The sequence below is a fragment of the Belonocnema kinseyi genome, chromosome 4 (assembly GCF_010883055.1).
Source record: "Belonocnema kinseyi isolate 2016_QV_RU_SX_M_011 chromosome 4, B_treatae_v1, whole genome shotgun sequence".
Lineage (NCBI taxonomy): Eukaryota > Metazoa > Arthropoda > Insecta > Hymenoptera > Cynipidae > Belonocnema > Belonocnema kinseyi.
In genome coordinates this window covers 61,723,898-61,746,441 of record NC_046660.1, presented here as the reverse complement: position 1 = coordinate 61,746,441, position 22,544 = coordinate 61,723,898, and the positions used below count along the sequence as shown (strand labels likewise).

At 24.4% G+C, this 22,544-nt stretch overlaps 1 protein-coding gene and 1 non-coding gene across 2 annotated transcripts in view; one reads left to right on the top strand and one right to left on the bottom strand.

The window, feature by feature from the left end:
* The first annotated feature begins 3,741 nt into the window (after positions 1-3,741).
* On the top strand, positions 3,742-3,813 carry Trnaq-cug. The gene has a single exon. It is a non-coding gene; the product is annotated as a tRNA-Gln (tRNA).
* A 9,222-nt stretch (positions 3,814-13,035) lies between these two features.
* Positions 13,036-22,544, bottom strand: part of LOC117171634 — a 190,614-nt gene continuing 181,105 nt past the window's right edge. The window contains exon 7 of the mRNA XM_033359119.1: positions 13,036-14,403. Within this exon, the coding sequence (XP_033215010.1) occupies positions 14,008-14,403 (396 nt within the window). The 3' untranslated portion in view covers positions 13,036-14,007. The remainder of the gene's footprint in view (positions 14,404-22,544) is intronic.

Sequence of the window (22,544 nt, the reverse complement as noted above, 5' to 3'; positions counted from 1 at the left end):
TTAGTTGAAAATTTATATTTTTTGATCAAATTGATCTTTTTGTTTTAATATTTATTTTTGTTTGTTAAAGATTCTTCATTTTAGTTGAAAAAATAATTTCTTTGTTTCAAAATTTACCTATTTTGTTACAAAATAGTTTTTAAATAATTAAAAATTAATTTTTTAACTAAAATGTAATTATTCCATTTTTGATAAAAAATTTACCGTTTTAATTGAAAATTAATTTCTTTAGTGAAAAACATTAATATTTGAAGAATATATTCATTAAACTAACAATCAGAAAATATGAATATTTCATTTTTAATTTGGAAATTTATCCTTTTTAGTTGAAAATTCATCTTTTTTTTAGAAAATCATATTTTGTCTCGAAATTTCATTTTTTTTGTTTAGAGTTTTTTCATTTTAGTTGAAAAATAATTTCTTTGCTTAAGAATTAAACTATAATAATAATTATTTTTTTAAGTTTAAATATAACTAATCCATTTTGAGTAAAAAATGTAACTGCTTTCAGTTGAAAATGGAACTTTTTGTTCAAATATTCATTTGTTTGGTTAAAGATTCTTCATTTTAGTTCAAAATTAATTTCTTTGATTGAAAATGTACCTATTTCTTTTGCAAATTAGTTTTTAAATAGTTAAAAATTAATTTTTAAACTAAAAATGTAACTATTCCATTTTTGATTAAAAATGTATATTTTTAGTTAAAAATTCGTGTATTTTGTTGAAAATTCATCTTTTTTCTTAAGACTTAATTTTTTTGGTTAAAGATTCTTCATTTTAGTTGAAAATTATTTTCTTCAGTTCCAAATGTAAATATTTTGTTAAAGAACTATTTTTTAAATAGTTAATAATTACATTTTGCAACTGCAAATATAACCAATCCATTTTGAATTAAAAGTTTCTCTTTTTTAGTTGAAAATTAGTATTTTTTGTTAAAAAATGATCTTTTTGTTTAAATATTAATTTTTTTGTAAAAGATTCTTCATTTTTGTTGAAAAATAATTTTTTTTTTGTTACAAATTTACTTATTTTGTTGCAAATTAGTTTTTAAATAGTTAAAAATTAATTTTTTTTCTAAAAATTTAACTTCCATTTTTAATGGAAAGTTTCTCTTTTTAGTTAAAAATGCATGCATTTTGTTGAAACTCCATCTTTCTTCTTAAAAATCTATTTTTTTGGTTAAAGATTCTTGATTTTAGTTAAAAATTAATTTTTTCAGTTAAAAATGTAACTATTTTGTTCAAAATTAGTTTTAAATTTATTAAAAATTTATTTGTTAACTAAAAACTTACCTATTTCATTTTTGGTTTAAAATTGATATTTTTTTAGTTGAAAATACATGTAATTTGTTGAAAAATAATTTCTTTGGCTGAAAATTAATTTTTAACTGATAAAATAACTATTTCATTTTTGGTTCAAAATAATAAATATATCGTTTCTAATTGAATATAAGTTAATTTTGTTCAACAAACATTTTTCTTTAAATTGTTAATAAATCAATTGTTTAACTGCGAATATAACTAATCCATTTTGAGTTAAAAATGTATCTTTTTTAGTTGAAAATTAATATATTTTGGTACAAATTATCTTTGTGTTTAAATATTAATTTTTTCGTTAAAGATTTTTCATTTTATTAAAAAAAAATCATTTCTTTGGTTAAAAATTTAGCTATTTTGTTGCAAAATGGTTTTTAAATAGTTAAAAATTGATTTTTTAACCAAAAGACTAACTATTCCATTTTTGATTGAAGATTTATCATTTTAGGTGAAAATTCATATATTTTGTTGAAAATTAATTTCTTTAGTTAAGAATATTAATATTTGAAGAATATATTCTTTAACCTAAATACCATAAAATATAAATATTTCATTTTTAGTTGAAAATTGATCTTTTTTGGTTGAAAATTCATGTATTTTGTTGAACATTCATCTTTTTTCTTAGAAAATCTTATTTTGTTATGAAATTTCATTTTTTGGTTAGAGATTCTTCATTTTTGTTGAAAACTAATTTCTTTAGTTAAAAATTAACTATATTAATAATTAATTTTTTGAACTGTAAATATAACTAATACATTTTGCGTTAAAATTTTAGCTTTTTCAGTTTAAAATGGATCTTTTTGTTCAAATACTCATTTATTTGGTTAAAGATTCTTCATTTTAGTTAAAAATTAATTTTTTTGATTAAAATTTTACCTATTTTGTTGCAAATTATTTTTTGAACAGTTGAAAATTAATTTTTTTAACTAAAAATTACACTATTCCGCTTTTTGTTGCAAATTTATCTTCTTAGTTGAAAATTCATGTATTTTATTGAAAATTAATTTCTTTGTTTAAAAAGTTTAATATTAAAAAAAAGTTTTTAAAATTAAAAATCAGAAAATATAAATATTTCATTTTTGATTGGAAATTTATCTTCTTTAGTAGAAAATTCATGTATTTTGTTGAAAATTATTCTTTTAAGATAAAAAGGCATATATTAAAAAAATTCATTTTTAGTTTAAAATTACTTTCTTTTGTTAAAAGCTGAACTACTTTGTTCAAAATTAGTTTTTAATTGGTTAAAAATCAATTTTGTAACTAAAAATTTACCTATTTCACTTTTGGTTTAAGTTTGATTCTTTTTAGTAGAAAATAGATCTATTTTGTTGAAAATTTTAATATTAAAAAAAAATTTGTAATTAAAAATCAGAAAATATAACTGTTTTATTTTTTATTGAAAATTCATCTTTTTCAGTTAAACTTTCCTCTTTTTTTGCAAAAAATGATCTTTTTATTTAAAAATTAATTTTGCTGGTGAAAAATTCTTTAGTTTAGTTCAAAAGCAATTTCATTGGTTAAAAATTTAACTAATACTTTGTTGTAAATTGTTTTTAAACAGTTCGAAATTAATTTCTGAACTAAAAATGTTATTATTTCATTTTTGTATGAAAACTTATCTTTTTAGTTGACATTTCATGTATTTGGGTGAAAATTAATTTCTTTGGTTACGAATTTTAGTGTTAAAAGAAAACATTTTTTAAACTAAAAATCACAAAATATAACTATTTCATTTTTGGTAGGAAATTCATCTTTTTTAGATGAAAATTGGTGTATTTAAAAAAAAATTTCTTTGGTTAAAAATTAATTTTCTGAATGAAAAAAAAACTATTTCATTTTTTTTGTAAACTTAGCTTTCTTAGTTGAAAATTCATGTATTTTGTTGATAAATCATATTTTTGTGTATAAAATTATCTTTTTCTTTGAAATTCATTTTTTTTTGTTAACGATTCTTAATATCAGTTGGAAATTAATTAATTTATTTAAAAATTGAACTATCTTGCTTAAAATAAGTTTTCTTCAATTGGTCGAAATTTTATTTGTCAGTTAAAAATTGACCCATTTAATTTTTGCTAAAAAAGTCTCTTTTTTAGTTGAAAATTCATGTATTTTGTTGAAAATTCGTCGCTTTTGCAAATTACTTTTTTTTCAGTTGAAAATTCTTCATTTAAGATTTAAAATTACGTTCTATTGTAGTAAAATAACTATTGTGTTGTTTTATTAGTTATAATTGCAATTTTATATAACTAACTTGATTCTTGTATTTCAGATTATATGAATAAATATCAATAAAAAATTATAATAAAAATAAAGTAAATAAAAATGAAAATTATATTTTAGAAATAAAAATAGAATCGAAATTTAAGAATACACCAATTTTATGACCGCTCCACTTCTAGTGCAGGATTTAGGAACTAATTTCTCAAGGTTCCATGGTGTAATGGTTAGCACTCTGGACTCTGAATCCAGCGATCCGAGTTCAAATCTCGGTGGAACCTTTAATTTTTGCTTTTTTTTTCATTAATTTTTTTCACGTAAAATACAGTATAAACATATTTTTATTTATATTTGTGCTTTTAATGTTTAAAGATAAATATATTCTAAATTACCGGAGCTTAAAACTCTCGAAAATAATTCTATTCACATGATATTGGAATTTACGCAAATAATATTTTATTTTACAGGTATACGTGTATGATTTACAAATTTTTAGAGCTTTTTTAAATCGAATTATGTATATATTTAGTCAATAAATTAAATTTCTATGTAGTATACATGACATAAAACAAAAGCTTATACCAATAGATCAAAAATATTAAAATTTGATTTTTTTGAGCATTTGAAATTTTGATAATTAGAATTTCGAGAATTTACTAATTTTCAAAATTTATTAGATTCGTAAAGTTAAATTGTGCTTATTTTTAAATAATGATAATGAGTATTGTTGAAAACTCGTTTCTTTTTTGTTAAAAATAAAATTTTCTAACCGGATATTGATCATATGCATATTATATTATATATTATGTATATATAATATTATTTGGATGAAAATTTAATTATTTTGTTGAAAATTTGTTTCTTTGTTTTGAAAATTAATTCTTTTAACTGAAATTCAAATTAAAATATTTTTTGTTAAAATATCAATTTTTTTTATTTGATCATTTAGAAAGAAAATTATTATTTTTCCAGTTAAATTTTTTTTCAATATAAAAATTTTTAACTAAAGAATTAAATTTTCAACCAAATACACGAATTTTTAACTAATAAAGATAAATTTGCAACAAAAAATGGGATATTTGCAGTTTAAAAATCAATGTTTAACCTAAGAAATTAATTTTAACCAAAAAAATGAATTTTTAATTAAAAAAGATAAGTGTTTTTTCCAAAAGTGAAATGGTTCAATTTTTAGTTAACAAATTAATTTCGAACCAATTAAAAACTAATTTTCATCCAAATAGTTCAATTTTGAACTTATGAAATTGACTTTGAACTAAAATTCCACACTTTCATTGAAAATTGATTTCTTTGGTTAAAAATTTAACTACTATTTTGCTGGAAATTCTTTTTTTTTCAAAAATAAATTTTTAACTGAAAAATATAATTGCTCCAATTTTGATACAAGATTCATCTTTTCTATATAATTCATCTTTTTTTTTTAAATAACTTTTTGAACCAATAATTAAGGTATTCCATTTTTTCAGTTAAAAATTTAACTCGTTGATTAAAAACTCATATATTTTGTTAAAAATTATTTTGTTGTTGAAAATAAATTTTGGTTTGAAAATTTAATTATCCCATTTCTGGTTGAAAATGTAATTTTTTTAGTAGAAAATTCAGCTATTTGATTACAATTTTAACTATTCTGTTAAAAAGTATTATTTCTTTATATTTTTTTATGAAATTCATGATTTTAGTTGAAATCTTATTTTTGATTAAAAATTTAACATATTTATTTAAAATCGGTTCTTTTTTCATGAATTAAATTTATTTTCCATAACATAAAATATTTGTTGCTCGAAACATTTAATATTACATTTTTCATCGAAGATTCATATTTGTCGGTTAAAAATTCAACTAGTCGCTTGACAGTTAAAAATTAAACTATTTTGTTATACATTCCCTTTTTATGAAAAGTTAATCTTTATGGTTGAAAATAGAACTTTTTTGTTTTTGGCTAAAATTTGTTTTAAGTTGAAACTTGATCTATTTGGCTTAGAGTTGAACTACTTTATTAAAGATTAATTTGTTTGGTTAAAGATCTTTGAATAAGAATTTAAATATTTCATTGAAAATCTGTTTTTTCTTAAATTTAACTGTTATTGATATAGAATTAGAATATTTTTGGGAAGAAACATCAAATATTATATTTTTCTTTGAGAATTTTTTTTTTTATTAAAAATTCAATTAATTGGTTAGAACTTATACATAAACTATGTACTTTCTTAAAAATTAATTTTTTCTGTTGAAAATTCATTTCTTTAGTTAAAACTTTATTTATTTTTTAAAAGTTCATATTTAAAATTAACCTTTTAAACTGAAATTGTGATTATTCTATTTTTAGTTTGAAAATTCATCTTCTAGAATGGATACAAAACTTTGGTTGACTATTTTACTATTTTCGTGAAATCTGTTCTTTTTTAATTACAAATGATTTTTTTGATTCAAAAATTTAATTTCTCGATTTTTGGTTAAAAAGTAATCTTATTAGGGTGAAAATCCAACTTTTTGGTTGAAATAGTTTTCAAAATTCACATCTTTTGATGGAAATTTGATATGTTATGGATAAGCAAATTTGGTCGGAGATTTTACTATTTGTTTGAAAATCTGTTATTTTTCTATGGAAAAATAATCTTTTTTAATTGAGAATTCAACCATGTGGTTGAGAATTAATTTTGTTGTTAGAATTTTTACTCTCGTAGAAAATTAATTTTCATGGTTCAAATTTGTTTTTCGGTTGAAAATGAACTGTTATAATTGATAATCTAATAATCCTATTTTTTTATTTAAATATTTGTTTGCTTAGAAAATTACCTTTTTCAATAGAACATGTAGTATCTTGGATAAAAATTGTTTCCTTTTTTTGGTTGAAAATTTGTTCGTTTTGGAATTAAAAATTACTTTTTTAAATTAAAGATTTAATTATTTCGCAAAATAATCTTTTTTAGTTTAAACTTTACTATTTGTTTATAAAAGCGTGTATTTTTGTAAAAACTTGACTTTTTCAGCAGAAAATCAATGTTCTTGGTTGATATTATGTTTTCGTTGAAAATGAACTATTTTAACTAAAAATGTAATGGTTCCATTTTTGGTTTGGAAATTCATATTTTTTTTAAAGAAACTTGGTATTTTTAATCAACAAATTTTCATGAAGGATTTTACCCTTTTGTTGGAAATCCATTCTTTTTTTTGGTTGAAAATTAATTTTTTAAAATGAAAATTCATCTACTCGGCCTGCGATTGAAAAATAATATTTTTTAGTTGGAAGTTTAAATTATTTAGTTGGAAATTCATGTATTTTGTTAAAAATTTCACTTTTCTGGTAGAAAATTGATATGTTTGGTTGAAAATTCGTTTTCATTTTGTTTAAAAATTAAGTTTTTACCAGAAATTGTAATAATTACATTTTTCGTTTGAATTTTCATTTCTTCTTGCATGAATTCGATCTTCCTTGGATGAAAAAAATGTTTTTCATGTTTTTACTATTTCATTGAAATTTTGTTCTTTTTCAGGTTGAAAATTAATTTTTTAACTGATAATTTAACTCGAATTTCGGTTAAAAAATAACTTTTTTATTTGAAAAATCTACTATTTAGTTGAATTTGAATTTTTGTTTGAAAATTAATATTGGGTAAAAAATTCTAGCCGAGGATTTTACTAATTTTTGTTCAAATATATATCGATTTTTGAACAGATAATAATTATTACAGTTTTGGTTTAAAAATTTATCTCTTCTGGTAGAAATTTGATTTTTTATGTACAAAAAAATGTTGGTTAAGAATTTGAATAATTTTGGTTGAAAATCAGTTCTTTTTTTGTTTGAAAATTATTTTTGGTTAGAAAAAATATCATTTTTGGTAGAATTTTGATTCCTCTTAGATACCAAATTTTGGGTGAGGATTTTACTTATTTGTTGAAAATCTTTTCCTTTTTTGTTCAAGAATTAATTTTCTTTGCTGAAAACTTACTCGATTTTTGGTTAAAAATAATCTTTCTTAGTTGAAAATTCATGTATTTTATTGGAAATTTGACTTTTTGGTAGACAATTATGTATTTTTGTTGAAAACTCGTTTTCTTTTTGGTTGAAAATTAATTTAATTGTAAGCTGAACATGTAATGATTTTATTGTTTATTAAAAAATTTATTTCGTTTTGTAGAAACAATATCTTTTTTGGATACTAATATTTTGTTTGAGGATCTTACGAATTTTTTTTAAAAATCCATTCTTTCTTTTTTAATTGAAAATGAACTTTTTTAACTGAAAATGTAACTATTCCATTTTTGCTTAAGAACTTACCTTTTTTAGTTAAAACATCCACTATCTGGTTAAAAATTCATTCATTTTGTTTAAAATTTGACATTTTTAAAATTAATTTTTTAACTGAAAACTTAACTACTCGACTTTTCGATTACAAACAATCTCTTTTAGTTGAAAATTGAATTGTTTGGTTGGAAATTTGACTTTTTTGGAAGATAATTAATATCTTTGGTTGAAAATTTTTTGTTTGTTTGAAAATCCATATTTTCAATTGATAATTTTACTAATTTGTTGAAAATATGTTTTTTTGTTTGTTTAGAAATTAATTTTTTCACAGCAAATTTAACGACTTGATCTTTTCTAGAAAAATAATCTCTTTTAGTTGCAAATTCAACAATTTGGTTAAAAACTTGACTTTATTGGCAGAAAATTAGTCTTCATGGTTGAAAATTCGTTTTTTTGTTGTTGTTGAAAATGACATTTTTTAACCGAAAATTTGATTATTTCATTTTTGATTTGAAAATTCTTCTATTTGTTAGAAATTTGATTTTTATTGGATAAAAAAAAAATTGTGTGATGATTCTACTATTTTTTTGAAATTCTGTTCTTTTTTTGTTTAAAAATTAATTTCCTTCGCTGAAAACTGACTAGATTTTGATTTAAAAATAATCTTTTTTAGTTGAAAATTTATGTATTTTATTGGAAATTTGACTTTTGGGTAGAAAATTATTCATTTTTTTGAAAATTCGTTTTCTTTTTGGTTGAAAATGATTTTAATTTTAAGCTGAATATGTAATGATTTAATTGTTTATTTGAAAATTCATTTTATTTGGTAGAAACTGGGTCTTTTTTGGATCATAAGATTTTATTTGAGGATTTGACTTTTTTAACTGAATATTTAACTATTGCATTTTTTCTTGAAAAATTACCTTTTTCTAGTTGAAAATTCAACTATCTGGCTAAAAATATATGCATTTTGTTTAAAATTTGACATTTCAAAACAAAAAATAATTGTTTAAACTAAAAATGTAGAAATATCATTTTTAGTTTGAAAATTCATCAATTTAGTAAAAACTGGACCTTTTTGGTTGAGAATTTTTAATCAAATCTCTTTGATTTGAAAATCTGTTTGGTTGAAAACTGTACAATATTTTTTCTGTGAATATCAGGAATTTAAAGCATTTTAAATTGAATAAATACAAAAGAAGATTGGGGTTTTGAAATAATCGTACTCTCTGTCATTTATTATATCACAGTATTTTAAAGTTTTATTCATGTCCACAAATTTTAATTTTCTATCAGTACAGAAAAATGGCAATCATACAAATCCATTCATAAAATCATGTAGAAAATACAATTTTTGTTAATGCAATCAATTTAAAAAAAGAAGCCATCCTGATATATTTCACTTCAAGTTATAATTTATATATCAATAATTTGTTGCACTCAAGTGTATTTTTTTCGTAATAAAATCCCAGGAAAAATATTCAAGATTTACAGTATGAGCAGGAAAACGTGAAACATCCAGCAACCCCGACGAAAGTATAATAATTAAACCTAATGAAAGACTGAATCTCGGATGCAGTCTGTGTAACTAGATCTCAAAATTTCCCACTTAAAAAAAATCACGTTATTCGAACAGAATATCGTATTTAATTTCGTTATTACCTATTTATTTATAATTTTCGAGTTTGTTTTTTATTTTAATTTTTAATATAATATACATATAAATTATATATACAAATATTAAAGCTAGATTACATCTCTAAAGTACATTTATATCTTAAGAAAGAGTATTTCGACGCCTCCATTTCATGCCGCTCCACTTCGCGTTTGGGCGGTGTACAGCGCCATTTCACTTTTGGGCGGTGTACATCGCATTTTCACGTTCGGGCAGTGTACAGCTATATTTCATGTTTAAGCCGTGTACAGAAAAAAATTTCACGTTTGGGCGGTGTACATCACCATTTTACGTTTGAGCAGTATACAGTTCTATTTTACGTTTGGGATGTGTACAGCAATATTCACGTTTGGGTGGTGTACATAATCATTTCATGTTCAGACAGTGTATATCTACATTTCACGTTTGGGCGGTGTACATCACCATTTTACGTTTGAGCAGTATACAGTTCTATTTTACGTTTGGGATGTGTACAGCAATATTCACGTTTGGGTGGTGTACATAATCATTTCATGTTCAGTCAGTGTATATCTACATTTCACGTTTGGGCGGTGTACATCACCATTTTACGTTTGGGCGGTGTACATCATAATTTCACGTTTGGGCAGTGTTCATCACCATTTCACGCTTGGGCGGTGTACATAACCATTTCACGTTTGAGTCGTGTACATCAACATTTCACGTTTCGGCGGTGTACAACGAAATCTTTGGTTGAAGCGGTGTACATCACCATTTTACGTTTGGGCGGTGTACATTACAATTTCACATTTGGGCAATGTATAGCTATATTTTACATTTGGGCGGAGTACATTGCAACTTCAAGTTTGGGCGGTGTACAGCTCTCCGTCGCGTTTGTTTGCTGTATAGCTCCAGGTTCTATGTTTAAAAACAGGACTTGGAGATGTACAGCGATTAAATGCGACGGATGACTGTACACTGCCCAAACGCGACGTGGAGGGGTATTGAATAAAGGTGTCGATTTATTTTGAAGGACCGCAATTTAATTAATTTTACTTGAGCTTTGGTTGTACAATACTTCGACGCTTTTCCATTCTTTAAATCGTGTTTTTTTTTCTTTCAGTTTAAACCATTTAAATTAATAGAAGAAAGATCCTTAATAATTTAATTTAATACAATTTATTTACAGTTTGTCTTGGACTGAAATTTTACATCAAAATATATTTTTTAATTGTAAAAAATAGCTAATAAATAATAAGCTATATAAATAATTTTATTTAAATTATACTTTTTATTAGGTCCATCTTTTTAAATTCTTTTTTTTTATTTAAATTAACTTCAGTTCAGGGCATAAAATATTTCGAGAAATTAACTTTATTTTCTGAAGAAAATGTTAAGTTTTCTTTTAAAGTATTAAAAATAAACTATGATTATTTGAACAGCTTAGAAATTTTCTGGATTCTTATTTACTAATCACAGGCTTCACAGTATTTTTCTTATTCGCCTTTTTTCTCTTTTTCAATTATTAGAGCCCAACAAGAAATTTCAACTTTGGTTAAAAAGTATATTTATTGATTAAAAATGTAATTATTTTGATACAAATTCAACAATTAAAAATTGAAATTTTAAATGTTTTGTAGAAACTTCCACAACTTGTTTAAAATTTTGTTTCCTTCAGAAAATTCAACGTTGTTGGTGGAAATTTGATCGTTTTTTGATTAAATTCATCTGTTTCAGATTGAAAATAAAAATATTTATCGGTAGAAATATTAATTATTATATTTTTCATTAAAAATTAATTTTTATTGTTGAAAATGTAACTATTCCATTTCAAACAAAAAATTTCTCGCTCTTAGTTGAAAATTCAACTGTTTGGTTAAAATTTTAACTATTTTATTGAAAATTCATTCTTTTTTTTTGGTTGAAAATTAATATTTTTTAGTTGAAAATTTGGCTGTTTGTTTTAAAGTTAAACTATTTAGTTAAAAATGCATTTTTTCTGTCAAAGACTCATAATTTTAGTTGAAAGTTTTTCTCTGATAAAAAATTTAATTATTTTAATATAAATACATTATTTTTTGTTAAATTCAACACTTAGTGATATAAAATAAGAATATTTCTTGGTTCAAAGCTCAATTGAAAAAAATAATTTTTTTGTTTGCAGATTCATCTCCTTATTTATTTTGCTAAAAATGATTTTTTTTTGTTTGTTCAAAATGCATTTTTTTGTCGTTGATCATTCTTTTTCTTTGGTTAAGAAGTAACTTTTTAAACTGGAAATTCAGCTAATCCAGTTTTGGTATGAAAATTCGTCTTTTTTGGTACAAATTGGATCTTTTTTGGATAAACAAATTTTGGTTCGAGATTTTACTAATTTGTTTAAAATTTATTCTTTTTTTTTTTAAATTAATGTTTTTCACTAAAAATTTAAATACTCGATTTTTGGTTACAAAATAAGTTTCTTTTTGAAAATTTAACAATTTGGTTGAAAATTCATCCATTTTTAAAAAATTTAAATTTTAAAGCTGAAAATTTATCTTTTTATTGAAAATTATTTTTTTTGGGGTGCTGAAAATTAACTTTTTTTAACTGAAAATGCAATTATTCCATTTTCAGTTTGACAATTCATCTTTTTTGGTAGAAATTTGATCTAGTTTGAATAAAAAGATTTTGCTTGCGGATTTTACTACTTTATTAAACATATGTTCTATTTTGCATGAAAAAATAATCATTTTAAGTTTGAAAATTGGACAATTTTTTTTTAATTCGTGTACTTCGTTGAAAATTTGATTTTTTTGGTAGAAAATTAATCTTCTTGGTTGAAAATTCGCTTTGTTTTATTTAAAAACGAAATTTTATAAGCGACAAAGTAATTATTCAATTTTTTGTTTGAAAATTGGTTCTTCTTTTGGTTAAAAATTAACTTGTTTTAATTTAAAATTGAACTACTACATTATTGAATGAAAAATAGTCTTTTTAGTTGATAATTCAACTATTTGAGTGAAAATTAATGTATTTTGTTAAAAATTTAATTTTTTTTTCGTTAGAAAATTCATTTTCTTAGCCAAAAGTTTGTATTTTTACTTAAAAATTGGTTATAAATTAATCTTAGGAGTTAAAAGAAAAACCCTAAAATAATATCTAAACAATTCAAAAAACTTAAAAAAAAAACATAACTTCGGTGATTTTAATGACATAAATATGGGTTTTAAAAATAATTATTCATAATAAGACTCAGTTTTGAAATGAATCTTTTTTTGATTTTCTCTATTCTTTGTAGAAAGCCCACAATGTTCTTAGAAAGCTCTACAAATATAAAAAGTGGCTGATCTATAAAAAAAATGTAACGAAAATAAGAAATGGATTTTTTCAAAAATGCGATTTAAAAATAGGTTTTTGTAAAGTCCAAAACTTTAAAAATTGTTTTTTTTTTCAAAATATATTTAAGTAAAATTGCATCTTATTATTAGCAATAAAAAATACATCTTACTATCATTAAAATTACCACAGTTATGAGAGTTCAAATAAAGGACCAAAATTTTCACTTTTGAAAATCTCTTAAGCTTTTTGAATGTTTCGAAAATTAATTTATGGTCTTTTTGATGAATAATATAACTGATACTAGAATCTTCATTAAAATTAGTAACAACAGATGAAATCCTCCTAATATTATTCCTGGAATCTTTTTTTCCAAAGCATTTTGGTCTGTGAATCCTGTTATCAATAAAGTTGAAGAAAAATTTTTTTTCTTCTTCTAAGTGGGGTCCGAAATTTGAAAAATGATAGGCCCTGCTTCAGAATATTTCAAATAACGTCTTTTTTCAAATATTAACCTGAAAAATTTAACTATGTGAATTTAGTTTAAATAAAAAAAAGAAGATGAAAACGATGGAAAAGTGAATCGAATGATTCGAATTGCTTAAACGCTTAAGGCTCATAAAATGACTCGGGCTTTCGTCAGATCCATAACACGTCTACAAAAATGTATTATTTCATGTAATATTTTAATCACATAATCTAAAGAAAATTATAACAACCGGAACAAAAAATTTTCTTGAAAAATGTTCTTATTGTTCTTTTAATTAAAAATTGTTTTTGCGCCTGTAAAATGCAAGGCTATAGCTTTTGTGTGTACACAATAGCTATCCTGGTGCATGTTTCAGGCGCAATAAAGAATCAAATTTCAATTTAAAAAAAAAACATGTTTCGAAAAAATCTCTCTGTGTCGACCCATATAACTCGCTTTAGATTAAGTGGTTAAAATATTACATTAAAAATTGCAATTTTTTAGACCTATTATGTATCTGGCGAAAACCCAAGGCATTTTAAGAGCCTTAACCGGTCAAACGCTAAGCACTATTTTTAATACAAAATGAGCAAAAGATAAGTGAAGATTTTTCTGATTCCTTCTTTTTAAAAAAAAAGAGTCTGCGCAGTACTTTCTTCTCGATAAATATTACACAAGCATTTAATGATATGCATATATGCTCTCACAAGAAAACCACTCTCGGTGGTTTGTAAAAATCTCTCGTCTTCTCAACTGTTTGTCTTTCGTTTTCTAACTTTAATTTCTTCTGTTTAAATACACCGCTTCGGCGTTTGCAGTAATCTTTTTTCCGCGGCGCGCATTTTTAAGCACTTGGTCAGGACGGCAACAATCGTAAATACCGCTCCTAAAAATGAAATGACCCCGAGAACAACGAGGACCATAAACCAACTTTTGAAGCTTCCAATTCTGTCGGTTATATCGCAGTCGCAAATTTCACTCTCATTCAAATTCAAGGCAGAAAAATTCACAGGTCTCAGGGAAATTAATTTCGTTTCTTCGATTGAAACTTGCCGCCTCTTGGTTACATTTTGCGATTTTTTTATGAATTTGTAGGTAATTGTGTATTTGAATTCCTGGCCATCGTATGACCCTTTTGCACTGTAGTACTGAATCAGAAGAGAATTTCCGCTCGAAATAATGGGCACCTGCAACAGACGTGAAATATTTGTTTTAACAAATTGTACAATTGTACATACAGTGTGAGAGACATTTTGATATTCTGTTTATTTCATTTCGCTCGGGAAAGGGAAAAATTAATCCGAATGTGAAGCAAATTTAGTTATCTCGGTATGCACACACTAGGGTGGTCCAAAAATTCATTGGAAAATTTTTTTCTCGAGTTTTCATGAATGTTTCATTGCTTTCGACTATTGTTTGAAATAAAAGACTTTTCGTACATTTTTCAACGACTGAAAAATACTAAAAAAAATAAAGTGAAAATAAAATAAAATAAAAAATGCCGACACTATAACGTTAAAGAAAAGAATCTATTTAACGTAGAAAATTCCCATTTAATATTATTCATTTATTAAATATTCATTAAAAGAACATTTGTTTCAAGTATTCAGTTTATTCTTTATAATTACTGTTTAAATCTAAAATAGCAATTATTAAAAAACAAATTTTTTCAATGCAAAAGAACAATAGAAGATTAATATTTTTATTACAAGATCAATAAAAATAAAACCAATATGCATATTAAAAAAACTTCTATTGAATAATTTTTTAAAATTATTGTTATTTTACATTTAAATAATAATTTTGAAAAGCAAATTGAAAAATATGGAAAAATAAGATTCTTGAAAATATTACATTACCGAATAATGAAATTGCCGAAACATACAAATTTTGAATAAAAAATTTACGAATAATAAAATTCCAGTTTATATAATAATATTATTTTTTTAGTTAATATTATTTATTTAAAAATACAATAATGCAATATTTTTATAAAAGAACATTTTTCACGTATTAAATGTATTTTTTTTTGTAATTACTTTTTAAATTAAAAATGTAAATCATTAAAAACAAATGTTCTCAATGAAAAAGAACGATATAAGAACAATATTTTTATTACAAAAGCAATAATTTACACAAACTACTATGTACATTAAAAAACGTGCATGAAGTCATCTTTTAAATTATTGTTATTTCATATTTCAATGATAAATTTGAAAAGCATATTGAAAAATCCCAAAGATGTAAAGTTCTTGAATAATCAAATTGTTGAAATATAAAAATCGTGATTGAAAAATTTTTGAATAATAAAATTCCCAGCAAGTTTATAATAATATTATATTATAATATTATACAGAAAATTGCCCGAACCTAAACAATTAAAAAATCGTTTTTTATTTCATATTGTTTATTTATTAAAAATACAGTAATAAAATATATTTTGACAAAAGAAAATTTGTTTTAAGTATTCAATGTATTTTTGAAAATTATTGTTTCAACTTAAAATAGCAATGATTGAAAACAAATTTTCTCAATTTTTAGAATTATAAATTTCTGATGTCAAGCAATTGAAAACTTGTTTTTTAGTTAATATTATTTGATCAAAAATACAATAATGAAATATTTTGATCGAAGAAATTTCAATGAAGCGTTCCTTTTATTTCCTTTTGTAATTATTGTTTAAATTTAAAATAGAAAATATTGAAAATAAATTTCCTCAATGAAAAAGAAAGTTATGGAAAATATTTTTATTACAAGATCAATAATTAAAAAAAAAACTACTATGCACATTAAAAAAAGCTTGCATTAAATCCTTTTTAAAATTATTTTTATTTCATATGTAAATAATAGTTTTAAAAAGCACATTGAAAAATCCCGAAAGACAAAATTCCCGAATATGTAAAATTCTTGAATAATTAAATTGCCGAAATATGAATGTCGTGAATTGAAAATTTTCCGAATAATAAAATTCCCAAACAATTCATAATAATATTATATTATAATATTATACAGAAAATTGTCGGATTATAAAATATGCGACTATGTCGAATTTCCAAATTATAAAATCCCTGCATCTAAACATTTAAAAAATAACAATAATTAAAAAAAATACTAGGAACATTAAAAAAAATCTGCGTCGAGTTATTAAAAAAATTATTGTTATTTTATGTTTTATTAATAAATTCAAAAAGCAGATGGAAAATTCCCGAAAATTAAGTCCTGAAACTGAAATATTGCCAAATTAGAACAATTCCGAATCATAAAATTTCTGTCAGAAAATGGCCGAATTACAAAATATCTGAACTAGATAATTCTCGAACTTCAGTAAATATTAGTTAACTATTAAAAAATCAAGTATTTTTATCAAAGAAATTTTTTTTCAATGTTGAACATTTTTCAAAACTATCGCTTAAATTAAAAAAATAATAATTGAATAAATAAATATTTCTTGATGAACATTTTTGGCTGAAAATGTGCAGGGTAATTTAAAATAACAACAAAAAACATTATGAAAAATCAAATTGTTCATAAAATAATAAATAAAATCTTATTATTTGTCAATTTTCAAATTCGGTAATATTATAAACAGACGGAAATTTAGTTATTCAGGAATTTTCAAATTCGGTAATATTTTAAGCTGTGCGGGAATTTCATTGTTCTGGGATTCTCCAATTGGGCAATTTTATATTTTGGCAATTTTATCATTTCAGGAATTTTCTATTTTGAATATTTACTTTTTCGGAAATCTAACAGTGCCGGTATTTATTAGTATAAATAATTCCTTAAAAAATGTATTATTGTTATTAATAATATTCTTTGAATAATGCTAAAAAATTACAATTTTTGTTGTTGAAATTTTCCACTTTCAAATTAAAGTGAGGTTATAATTAATTCGAGTTAAGAAAAACAATTGTTCGAAGAATTAATTATTTTTTATTAATATTCTCTTTGAATAATGCTAGAAAGTAGCGGTATTTTCTAAAGTTTTAAACTTTTTTCCTTGTTTCTACTTAGTGAAGTAATAATTATTGCAATATAACAAACATACTTGCATAAACAATTTATTATTATTTTGAATATTATACTTTGAATAGAATTATTCTTAAAATTATTATTTCTCACCTAATTAACAAAAATGTGCCATGAGCCATAAATTAAATAGATAATTGAGTATATTACAATTTTTTTAAATTAAAATAGTTTTTATATCAATGAGGAAGATATCAAGAAACTTTGGTACTCGTTACTATAATCGATTTTCGATAAAAAATTTGTTAAGTAAAATTCATGCTAAATGCCGGATTTCTTTGTAAATTAAAAATTATGTTAAAACCTTGTTTATAATTAAAGTGCCCTCAAATTAATAATTAGATTAAAATTTCATAAAATTTAATGTCAGCACGTTTTTATTGTATAAGTAAACAAAACTTGCGCAATTTTCCTCTGAAGTCTCGAAATCTGTCTAAGCAACAGTAATACGTTAATCGAGAACTTAGTTCATCCACAGGCTTTAATAAAATATGTATTGTATTTCAGGTATTAAATGATTTAATAATATTAATTTTTATAATTTAATTTATAACATCAGTCTTAGCGAATTTAGCAAATACAGTTTTTTTATTGAAACTGACTGTTATGCAATGTGAATATGTGAGTATGACAACCTTGATGCATTTCATTCATGAGATAAGGACTACAGAGGATAAATATATTATATATACTCACGCAGCACTTAAAAATTCCACAGCTAAATTCTTAATTTAATTCTTCATTAAAATATTACTTAATTTTGTTCCCTGATTAAAAAAGATGAGGATTTTTTCTACGCTTGTCTTATCCTTCGTGGTTATCCTGTATATTTTTGGTGAATATAATAACAACATATATATATATAACTGTAAGTACAGTTCTAAGCTTTTAAATTAAAATAAGAAAATCACAACGTGAGAGACAAAAAAATTTCATTTGGGAATTAAAGCTTTTAAAAAGTGGAAAATTCCAATTTTACACGAGAGAGGTCAAAGACAGCTTCCAGACAAGTGTTTTTATAACATCAAGAAGAATTTGTGAATAACCTGTAATTTTCTTTATTTTCCCACATCAATAAAATTGAACCCTTCGTTTCTTGTTGCAGATTTGAGTTTACAGTTCGACTGTTTACCTAATGGCGAACCTATTCCGTCTGTTCCTCGTTCCGAAAATTCTCAATCTCCTGAAAGGCGTGATTCTCCTGAAAAGTCTTTTCCTCCTGCCAGACGTCATTCTGTAGGTTCTCCGGTCAGATCGTCTTCTCCTTCCGAGCATTTTCTTCGTGTCAGGTCAAGGTTTTCTCGTGCCAGGAACCCTTTAGGAACGCTTAGATATGATCTTGGAGAACATAGATCGATTCGGCTTATTCCCAACACGAATTCGAATCGGCGGTTCGAAATTCGAAGGTACGCATTTCCTCAAGATAAACCTATTCGAGTGAGAGGCAAATCGCAGGTTCTTGAATCATTGCCATTCGAAGAACAAAGCGTATTATCAACGTCAAATGGTGACGTCTTTGCAATATTAAAAAATAATAATACAATACTTCGTGGAATATATTCAGCGATAACATGTCCTAAAAAACGGATAAAAATAAACATGGTCAGCGAAAGAGTTGAAGAAATGACCCCAGAAGAAATCAGGGAATCTCCATTAGCCAGCTCTTCACCAGTCTTAAGGAATTTCCAGATAGAATATGTAAACGAAATTTCTCCAAACCAATAATTTACTTTAAAATAAAAAAGTGTAAAACATAAATATAATATTGTTTGTGATACGAAGTAGGATTGAGATCTTAAATTTAACTTTTAGTAACTATTTTTATTTTGTTTATTTATTTCTAGAAAACCAACACGCGTGCGATTAATATTTATATCTAACACAATTGTTTAATTAAAATGCAAAAATGTTTTTTTCGTACCTTTCGTACAAGGAGAGTCAAATAATTTAAACCATTTTATTGAAACTGTTTCAATAATTTATCATTATTTTTATTATTTTCCGCTTTGAATAATGCTATGAAGTTGCTGTCTTTTCTGATTTTTTTAAAACTTTTTGTCCACTTGGTTTATAGTGAGGTCGTGAGGTAATAATTAATGTATTGAAACAAACATAATTTTTTTTAAAATGTATTATTATTCTGAATGATATGCTTACATCAATATAATTCTTCCAATAAATATTAGTCACCTAATTAGCAAAATTTGTATGTGTTATAAGCCTTGAATCGAATACCTAATGGAGTAAATTACAAAATTTCAAAATTAAAGTAGTTTTTATATCAATGAAGAAGATATCATGATTCTTTGGTAATCGTTATCATAATCGACTAAAAAATCCTAATGTCAAATTCAAGAGAAATAAGGGATTTCTTTGAAACATCAAACAAAATTTCAAAACCTTGTGTAAAATTAAAAGGTGCAAAAATTAACAACCAAATTGAAATTTCATAAAATTTGATATTAGGGCGGTTTTATTGTATGAGTACGCAAAATTTGCGTAATTTTTCGCTACATGTCTCGAAATTTGCCTTGGCAACAGTAATACGTTCCAAGTGGACTTAGCTTACCCTTGGACTGTAATGAAATGTAAATATCTGATTACGACAAGCTTAAATTCTCTTATCAACGAGATAACGATTATACAGGTTGTCTGCATTATTTAATCAAATGAAGCATTAAAAAATTCAACAGTTATTTTTTAATTTGATTCTCCATTAAAGCATTAGTTAGGGTTTTATCTATTTAGAAAATATGAGGATTGCTTCTACGCTCGTCTTATCCTTGGTGGTTATACTACATTTTTGTGGTGAGTATAACAATTAAATATATCCATGATTGTAATTAGAATCTTAAACCTTCAGAAATTAACCATTTTTCCGACTTGATTAGTTTTTAATCTTCCAAGCTCATGAGACGGTTGAAATATTGCATCTGAAGAAATTCAGCTGAATGACGTGAGATACGGAAAAAAGTTTCATGTGGGAATTAAGGCTTATAAAAATTTGAAAATTGCAATATTGTACGATAAAGCTCAAAGATAGATTCCAGAAAAGCATTTTTATTACGTCAAGAAGAATTTTCAAACAACCCATAATTTCCTTAATTTCCCTACACCAATGAAAATATAAACCTCTGTTTCTTGTTGCAGACTTGAGTTCACAGTTTGACTGTTTACCTAATGGTGCTCCTATTCTGTATGTTCCTCGTTCCCGAAATTCTCATTCTCCTGAAAGACATGATTCTCCTGAAAAGTCTTTTCCTCTTGCCAGACGTCATTCTGTAGGTTCTCCGGTCAGATCATCTTCGCCTTCCGAGAATTTTCTTCGTGTCAGGTCAAGGTCTCCTCGTGTCGCGAACCCTTTACGCGCACTTAGATATGATCTTGGAGAACATAGATTGATTCGGCTTATTCCCAACACGAATCCGAATCGGCGGTTCGAAATTCGAAGGTACGCATTTCCTCAAGATAAACCTATTCGAGTGAGAGGCAAATCGCAGGTTCTTGCGTCCATGCCATTCGAAGAACAAAGCGTATTATCAACGTCAAATGGTGACGTCTTTGCAATATTAAAAAATAATAATACAATGCTTTGTGGAATATATTCAGCGATAATATGGCCTCAAAAACGGATGAAAATAAACATGGTCAGCGAAAGAGTTGAAGAAATGACTCCAGAAGAAATCAGGGAATCTCCATTAGCCAGCTGTTCACCAGTCTTGAAGAATTTCCAGATAGAATATGTGAACGAAATTCCTCCAAACCAATAATTTACTTTATTTAATTAATTAAAATGCAAAATCAATTTTTGTTCAAGAATACCAATTAAAAAAAAACAATACTAACTATACTAAAAATGTTCTAATTTTGAAGTAAAATGATTTTTATTTAAAATTGTAATGCTGACATACTCTATTATGGTTCAACTGTTTTAAGTATATTATTTGCAACTAATGATTTTTATTAACAATAGCAAATGAAAATGTTTTTTTCGTACCTTTCGTACAAGGAGGCTCAAATAATTTAAACCATTTAATTTAAGCTGTTTGAATAATCTATTATTATTTTTATTATTTTTCGCTTTGAATAATGCTATGAAGTTTCTGTCTTTTCTAATTTTTTAAAAACTTTTCGCCCACTTTGTATATAGTGAGGTAATGAGGTAATGATTAATGCAACGATACACAAATAATTGTTTAAAAATTGTAATATAATTCTGAAATATATTCTTATATTAATATTATTCTTCCAATGAATATTAGTTACCTAATTAACTTGCTAATTAATTTCCTTTTGATCCGAAGTAGGGTCGAGATCGTAAATTAAACTTTTAGTAACTTTTTAGTTTATTTACCTATTACCAGAGACAAAAACGTGTGCGATTATTATTTTATTCTAATAATATTTTTAAATTAAAGTAAAAAACAAATTTGATTCCACACTCGACCGAAATGGTCACCCATTACTCCTGAAAATAGCGGCGAAAGTAGCATGTATTTTCGGCAAACCGCATATTAGAGGGGCGAAAGTAAAATTTGTGGGGCGAAAGTGAAATTTGCGGGGGGAAAGTAAAAATTAGGCAACACGGGACCAAAGTAGTTTTGACCCTCGGGTAATTACTGCTCTCGGGATAAATCTTCACGATCGGTCAGTAAACCTATCCGCGGAAAAATATGCGCTTTTCGCCCCTCGTTGCATAATATACTATTTGTTTTAAAATACAAAATTCCAACAAAACCGCTAACAGCTAACCTAAAAATGTTCTATTTTTAAAGTCAAGTGATTTTTGTTTAAAATGGAAATGCTAACATCCCCTATTATGGTTCAACTGTTGTAAATGTTATTTTAAACTATTGAATATATTAACAGTAGCAAATTAAAATATTTTAATAACACCTCTTAGTACCTTTCGATAATGCTAGAAAGTAGCGGCATTCCCTGACATTTTTTACTTTTTGTTCACTTTTTACTTAGTGATATAATAATTAATGCAATATAACAAACTTTATTGTTCACACAATTGATTATTTTTCTGAATTATATTTTTTCATTAACATTATTCTAACAAAAGTGTTCTGTGCTGTATTAAGTATTTAATTAAGCACATAACGAAGTTCTTTAATTGAATTATTTGTTGTCAATGAAAAAGATATCAGGAGTCTTTGGTAATAATTATCATACTTGAATACAAAATTCTAAAGTTAAAGGGGGAGGGTCGGTAAGGCCGGTTTTTGGCCTAATTTATTTTTGGACCAAAAAATCTGAAAAAATCATGGTAGTATCTTATAAGTATCCCGAG